Source organism: Anopheles aquasalis, chromosome Y (assembly GCF_943734665.1).
Source record: "Anopheles aquasalis chromosome Y, idAnoAquaMG_Q_19, whole genome shotgun sequence".
NCBI classification, from domain to species: Eukaryota; Metazoa; Arthropoda; class Insecta; order Diptera; family Culicidae; genus Anopheles; species Anopheles aquasalis.
In genome coordinates this window covers 3,898,397-3,906,253 of record NC_064879.1, presented here as the reverse complement: position 1 = coordinate 3,906,253, position 7,857 = coordinate 3,898,397, and the positions used below count along the sequence as shown (strand labels likewise).

At 49.1% G+C, this 7,857-nt stretch overlaps 1 protein-coding gene across 1 annotated transcript; it reads right to left on the bottom strand.

The window, feature by feature from the left end:
* Window positions 1-4,555: 4,555 nt before the first annotated feature.
* Window positions 4,556-6,491, bottom strand: LOC126579885 (protein misato-like). The gene is made up of 2 exons (XM_050243585.1): window positions 6,338-6,491; window positions 4,556-6,273 (listed from the first exon to the last, which is right to left on the bottom strand). Exons 1-2 carry the CDS (start codon window positions 6,410-6,412, stop codon window positions 4,636-4,638), a joined length of 1,713 nt encoding a protein of 570 aa, XP_050099542.1. The 5' UTR covers window positions 6,413-6,491; the 3' UTR covers window positions 4,556-4,635.
* Between the last annotated feature and the right edge of the window lie 1,366 nt (window positions 6,492-7,857).

Here is a 7,857-nt window from a genome sequence, read left to right as displayed (position 1 = left end):
TTAGCTTTACGTTTTATTGTTTCGCTATCCGCAACTCATTTTGGTTGGATGAAGTCCAATTTGCCATTCCACTCCGGCCAACAAACCAACAAAAATCCGACCATAGTATGATGGCAGGTGTGTCGGCATGGCATTGTTCCGGTTTCCGTTTGATCCTATTCTGTTCTTTTCGCTGCAGAGCAACATATTGTTTCATCGTCAAGGTTCGCCGATCATTGAAATTAAAGTTGAAAAAACACAAAACAACCAATCAATTCGAAATTTTGTTTGTTAATCTCGACACAGGGCACAGTTTTGGCTGCTTGCGCGATCGATGTTGAACCACATGAGGTCATGTTATTTTTTGCATCTTCATCGTACAAGAACCACTCTAACATACACGCACATACACACTCACACGCAATGAAATGAACACCGACTCCTCACAACACTCTTCAAACGTATGTATGTTTGCTGATAATAAATTGAAATACTTACTGTGATATTAATCTTTACTTGAAATATGTAGAAACATATAAGCAATGTTTAAAACAAAAAAAAATAAGACAAAAAAGTAACAAATTTTTACAAATGAAAATCCAATTGAAATAGGGCAAGAGAGAGAGAGAGAGAGAGAGAGAGAGAGAGAGAGAGGCAAAAGAAAAAGAAATAGTGACAGAAAGGGAGAGAAAGGGTAACACGTACAGGCACGGAATTATCTTAGGATGCCGGTAAAAATGGTAATGTTAGCCCGTTAACGAATTGATAGAGTGAGCAGCAGCAGCAAACGACCATCCAGTTAAGACTGCTGGCTGGGAGGGTTTAGGAGGATGCGGATGTGGCGATAGAGAAATGGACGGAATGCGAGTTGGGCTCCGTGATCTAATCAATAATAACGAAACGCGCTGCAATGAACCACCCGTAGTGGGCAGCCGGTAGTAGTTGTGACCGGTTCTAGACGGTTGTTGTTGGTCATGGAAATGGGCATCGTGCCATTTATTAGGCAAACTCTCAACACGAAATCCATATGGGGATCGTATGCGGATTGGTGGCAGTGTGATGGACGTTTATCGTTTTGCTGGCCGATTACATTCCCGCACACGATTCGAGTTCTCGAAGGAAGAGAAGCAAAGCAAAGCAAAGCAGACAGACAGGCAGGCCGAGCATAGGAGAAAAAAAAACTATGGTAGAAAAGCTTGTGAAGTGCGATGTGATGTCAATTTCATAGAAAAATGTATATACTAACTACGATGATTACAGCAAACCCTATCGGTTTAGCCAGTGGTACGTGAGTGAGTGAGCCAGCCGAGGAGACGGGTACGTAAGACGGCATCCCGATCACGCTATCGATGGTGAGCGAACTGCTCAGCGAAGCGAAGCAGTTGAGAGGAGCAAACGAGCAACTTTTACTTTGTTCGCATTAATGTCTATGTTAAATTGTTTTTAACTGCAACTGCACCCGCACTTCCGTTAATTCAAACACACGGCCGGAGGCTGACGGGGAAGCAGGAGTAGGCCGTGCCGATTCATCCGATTTCCAATCCTGGCAAAAGCAAAACGCAACAAATCGAAGAAGAAGAAGAAGAAGAAGAGGCAAAAGAAGACGCGACGAAACGAAAACCAAACATAGCTTAAAAAATAAAACAAATAAATAAAATCACGCACGAACAATATCAATACTTACAGGTATAAGCAATATATACAACAAAACTTTACAAGTTTAGCTATTCTTAGTAAATACTTGGTACGAAATGAATACATTCGTAACTGAAATCTTTTACAAAACCACTAAACGATTATTCTAACATCAGCATACTATTAAATCAGTTGGATAAAAGAGTTTGAATAGTGGGCCGATGAAGAAGGCGAGGCTGAGGGGGGGGGGGGGGGGGGGGCAGGGGTGTAGGGTTTGATCAATCGATACCCAACAAAAGCAGAACCGATGTATTTCGGTTGGGTTGGGTTGGGATTGCTACACGGTGCACGGAAGAGAATGATTTCAATGCGCGAGACAACCCCGAACCCGGCAGGTCGCGTTTCGCTAGATCGCAGGCAAGACGCCCGAAATTCGTCTCGCGTCTTATCCGTCTTAGCCCATCTTTCCCCATCGCAACAACCCTGTCGCCTTTCCCCTCCCTTCTCCCTTCGCAAGCCACTCTTCAATTTGCTGTAGAACCCTTTCAGGCCTTAGGTTGTCGTTATTAACGAATATTAATAGGATTGATCGTAGCGAACACTACCACCACTGATTGAGTGGGGCAGGGGCGCTGGTAGCGGAAGGTCCGGGGAATCGGGGGGTGGGGGGGGGGGGGGGGTGTTGCAGTGATGATTGCAGCATAAGTAGCATTGGCGGTTTACATTTTAACACATAAATTGCACACACACCAACCCAAATTCGATGTTCAACAGAGGGATGAAGCGAGAGAGAGAGAGAGAGAGAGAGAGAGAGAAAGACACTTGGACACTAGAAATTGCAATAACCGAGTGATCGCGTTATTCATTCGGAAGCAGCACGCATCGGCAATCGGTCGGCCTTGGCCTGTCGTCGTCGATTTTGGGCTATGCGGTGACAGTATAGCGCCTTCCCCCGTGTTAGACTTAGCTTGATAGGTTTGTTGGTGGTCGATGATGGTGCCACATCCTTTTGCCCAGGCCGTCGCTCCGGCTAGGCAGCTGCAGATCGCCCGGATATATCTGATATTTATCTTTGTTTGTAGAGTTGTTTGTGTATTTGCAAGTATCAGCGAATCACGTACAACGGTGAGTGAGAGGAGGAGGTTCTAGTAGTTCTATCATCATCATGCTTCGTCAGCCATTTGCGGTTTTATAGATTTCCCATGGTATACCCAACTCCTTTGACTAACGAGTAATGCTTACAAAACGCTCCAGTAGGTATCCATCTTGACCGGGGGCGGGTGGGGGGGAGGGGCAGGGCCGACGCAGAACGGCGGACGCGATGCCGGAAACCGTAGAGGGAAATGAGTGAGAGCGTGACAAGAATACCGGTGCAACCTGGTGTAGCCCGGTTCCTTGTTTAGTGCACGCGTTGCGTTTTACATGAAGCAGCTGCTGCTCGTCACCCTCTCCGTTCGCAGGCTGATGCATCAGCAGCAGCAGCCGAGCGATGAATGCCACTAGCATCACAGGCACAGGCATTTCCTTGATTCGTTGGTAGCTTGTTTTTGACTTACTCTGCTCCGTGGCGGGCGGGGGGGTGGGGGGGGGGAGCAGAGTTTTGCATAGGGAGAGGAAAGCGTTATCCACGATTAAAAGGAAACGAAGGAGAGAGGGAGGGAGAGAGGGACGCAAAAGAACGCCCAAGAAGACGCTGTGGATCTTCCTTCCTGCTGCTCAAATGAAAGAACAATATCCACATGCCACCCACACACAAACACAAACACATCCACGAAAAAAAAAAATCACTCCAGTCACAAACGAGCAAGCGGGAATCAAAACGGGGGGGGGGGGGAGTGGTAGTGGGAGGCGATGCGAAGTAGATTGTATACCGTTACTACCAAAAAACCAAGCAAGCAAACACAAAAGGAAAAACAAAGTACGAAACGTACGTGTCGTGCGTGTCGTGCGTTTTGAGGCAACGTGATAGGATTGATGGAGTGATTGACCTAGGATAATAGTTGTGCAAACAAACGAAAACTAAATAGGAAAAACAACAACACAACAACCAATCGATCAGCAGCAGAGGAACCGAGCAGAACATGCAAGAAGCAAAAACGAACGCACGACGTGAGGCGCTCAAACGTAAAATGCAAAACTAAACCAAACAACAACAGCAACAACAACAACAACAACAACAACAAAAACCAATAGTCGATTCAATTGCCTATCAAACAATGCTCGTAATGAATAAACATTCAATGAATTCTTTAGACTTACCATATAGAGCATCTGGAATCAGCAGCAAATGTCGGGAACGAAATGTATCACAAGGTAAGGCTGCGCGGGTTCATCATCATCCCGGGTCCTGTGCTTCACTCCTATCGAACCCCCTGGCTGCCCCGGCTTTGTTCGCCCGGGCCACTATTTTGATCGTTTGTGATGCTAGAGCTTTAATTTCACTGTATGATGCTTTTCTTGATTGGAAAATTATAAATGGATTTTACTGGATCAACTGATAATTGGCACAACTATCATTATTTGTAAATTGTTGTGCTAGCTCCTTCTCTCTCTCTCTCTCTCGCTCTCGTTTGGTGGTTCCGGCCTTGCACCGGCCGGTTTGCTTGCACCTCTCGTCCTTTTGCAGGACTTGTCCCGGGGGTCGGGGTCAACAAATGGAGTCGTCGGTCTCGCCGGGGTGTGGGCGTTGGTCCCAACGTTTTCGTTTTCCTCCGTAAGGGTTGGCGCAATTGGAACACATTTGACCCTTCGAGAGGCTTTTTTAGATGTGTTTTTTTCGTTTTTCTTTTTTGGAATAATGAATGAATGCTGATCCTTTCAAGAATTGAAAAAAAAACTGACTAAAATATTTGATTTTTGCATCGTTCCCTACTTTGAAGAGCGTTTCCCAAACCAAGTTGGTGTTTTTGTTTGTTTTTCATTGCTATTATCCATTATCGTATTGACCTACAGGCAAACTATCTTTATTAACGAAAGAATGTGTACACAAAGTTGTTTGCCGATTACCAAAAGGAATGCGCGTTAGATAGAGTAGTTATCGTCATACTGTTCCTTCAGCTGTAGCAGTTGTTCGAGGGACTCATCATACTCGCTCGTATCCAGACCACAATCGGCAAAGCGCGGTATGCGCGATGGTCGGACTCGCCTAACCTCACGATGCAGGGCCTCCAGTGGCTGGCCCAAGTCCGTCGATGACTGGAGTGCGGCAAGTGTCGGAATACTAGCGAGCGGTGCCAGCTGCCCGTGCTGTGGATCGTCTGTGCGAAAGCCATCGAAGCTCAACCCACCCGGTCCCCCGTCGAACAGCTCCACCGGGAACGGTTGACGTACCGGGAGTGGCAATCGTGTGGCCGTTACGTGCGACATGCTCACCGGTAGCGTGCAGCTAAAGAACAGCTGCAACATTTCGCTCACACTGTTACACCGATAGCCAGCCATCCGTTGCTGCCGCTGGGCCCCCTTGGCCGTCGGTGGCCGCTTCAGGCGGTGCTCAGGTAATCCTCGTACACAGACCGACTGGACGACGCCTCGGGTAGGCTGTGCGCCGGTGTTCATGCCGGTGCCGGGCGTAATGCTTGCCAGCAGCTGTTTGCCCTCGAGTTGGTCCAGGCAATCGATCAGATCCTGCGTGGCGTCCATCGGGAATGGCATCGCGAGGACACCAGCGACTATTCGGCGACCGTACGCATTCAGATCGCTGCAGAGCCCAGCCAGATGGCCACCACTGGCACCGCCTCGCATTCGATAGCGTAGCGTGACGGTATCGAGGAAACCGGCCAGTATGGCGGACGTTTGATAGAGGCTGTGCGGATCGTAGCTGAGACCGGGCAGTGGACGTGGTGTTTCCATGGTACGCCAGCACTGTGCCATCGTTGCAAGCGGCGCAAACAGTGAGCAGTGTTCGGGCAGGTGCGCGAAAGCGAGCCCCGTGTTAACCACCCGGATCGAGTCGCTCGTTGCCTCGTCCGCACCCTTAAACGTTGGTGGCCGCGGTGCAAACAGGGGGAAAACAAGCGACGCCTTTCCGTACTCGTCGTGCAGATGCTCGAGCAGGCCGATCGTGAGCCCGGTGAACGCGTCCGTGCAGTCGAAGAGCGTCTGGAAGCCCTGGCACTCATCGCACTCCTCGATGTACTGCCGGATGCGGTCCACCAGATGGTCCTGGAAGTCCGCCTCCTGCCACAGGCCGCGCCCATGCGGAAACGTATCGAACTGGCCCTCGGTCGGCGAATGTGCGTAGCGCTCGATCATGTTGATGCTACGTGGATGGTAGCGGGCGTAGCTATAATCCGACCAGCTATGCACGGTGCTACGGAAATCATAATTCTTCGCGCCGATCGCGTCCACCGGGAGGCCCGCGTTAAGGTCGGCTTGAAAAGGGTGCGGTTCGTACCGTTCCTCCTGCTTGATCACTTCCATCGCCCCGCTGTCCGTGGCAGTGGTGGTGGTCTGCGTGTACGGTGTGTCACCGTCTGGTGCGAGTTCCTCCTCATACAGATCGCCAGTCCGCGGAAGATGCCTCAGCGTACCGGCCAGATCCAGCATCAGAAGGCGCGGTGTGAAGGTCGGTTGTCGCTGTCTCGTTTCACCCTCCCGGTACAGCACAGTGTGCTCGATATCCGATGGTTCCGCTGTTGGATCATAGTTGAACGACGATTCCTGAACAGAGGGGCTAGTTGTGATCGTTGATCGTGGGCTGGTGGCACGTGGTTGGCTTACCGACCTGTATGTTCCACCAGTGCGTGCCTACGTAGTTGGCGTAGTTGCCCAACTGCAACGTTAACACTTCGCGCACCATTTCGAACCCGTTACCGACGCAAAAATCGACTGAAACCGGGACGTTATCGAAGAAATCTATCCTTAGCCAACTCCTTGGAACTGTTTTTGTGCCCGGTGTGGGGTTTGTAAACAACAGTCAAACGCTTGCCATGGTTGTAGCGTACTGTTTGCCCTTTCGATCGAGCAGTTAAAATCTCGTGCAGCCTCATTAGCGCCCTCTAGGCAATAGACACATGAAGCTCAATTTGAATTTGCCAGTTCTTTATTAACCGAAAAAGGGCCGTGGCACACCTTTGCGCACGTGGCACTGGCACGGACACATGATGAATGATTGCGACCGACGAAGGAGCGTCCGTAGGACCCATTTTGGGAAGCCCGGGCGTTTGCGAAAAAGGGCATCCAGCCTCCAGAATGCTGGATGGTGTGTACAAAAGCCCACCAAAAGGAAGGAGGGGGCTTGAGCTGTTTGGTAAGCCAGAACGGCCAAAAAGAGAGTGACAGTGGAAAAAATAACGATGCTAGAGTGGCCGAGCCGAGGGTAAAGTGGAAAAATGAAAACAAAATAAAAACTTTTCAATCCTAGTTGCTCTCAGCGCGACGCATGCATGTGTTCAATAAGGTTTCGATTTGATGCGTATTCGGTAAACGTTTTACCGAGTTTAAAGGCTAAACTTGAAATTGATTGAAATTTTTTTGGTTGAATTTTTAATTTTTGCACCGACCACCCGAACATACTGTCACTTTAAGTGCAATAACTTTGCTTCCAGTGGACCAAATGACATGAAATTGAGACTGAAAGTCGTTAAAGGATGTACGTTTCAGAAATTTTGTTATTGAAAAAGTCCTGTTTACTTTGTGGTCTGTCGCAAAGTAAACAGGAGTTAATCAGCAAAGACGCAAACGCCGGCTGCCAATCAACGGTGCGTGGCCTGGTGTGAAAGTGGTGCTCGTTGACCAAAGGCCCCACGGGAACGTCCGCGTAAAATAGCTACGCTGGGCCGAATTAAAAAACTGATCGATTTCTCACCCTGCTGGTGGTGGATATCATATTTCAATTTCCAGTTGACGCACACCGAAGATGCGGCCGTGCGTGTTCATTGCGGATCGCGACCGATGGCACGCTGGTCGCGCGATGCAACTGCTTGCCTCTTGATTTTTTTTTTGGGCGATCCTGGGATATAAAAAAAAGGGTGCCAGACCATTAGCCTTCAGCCGGAAGTCCACGGGGAGTCCAGAGCGTCATCCGTGCCGTCGGTTAAAGGGGCATCGGAGCGCTGCTGCTGCTGTTGCTGCGTTCCGCGTGAGAAATTTCAACACAGTGGTCGTCATCGAGGACGAATAGCTAGCATACAGGCTGGCTGGCCGGGCCCAGTGGAAGCGTGATATTATTCGAAGAAATCTGGCAACCAAAATTGTTTTCCGAAATAAAAAAAAATTTAAAAAAACAAAAGAGCAACAACAACC

Coding starts and splice junctions, on each gene's coding strand:
- LOC126579885 (XM_050243585.1), bottom strand. CDS start 6,412: ATGGTGCGCGAAGTGTTAACGTTGCAGTTGGGCAACTACGCCAACTAC. Junction 6,274..6,337: donor CGCACTGGTGGAACATACAG/GTCGGTAAGCCA, acceptor CCCTCTGTTCAG/GAATCGTCGTTCAACTATGA.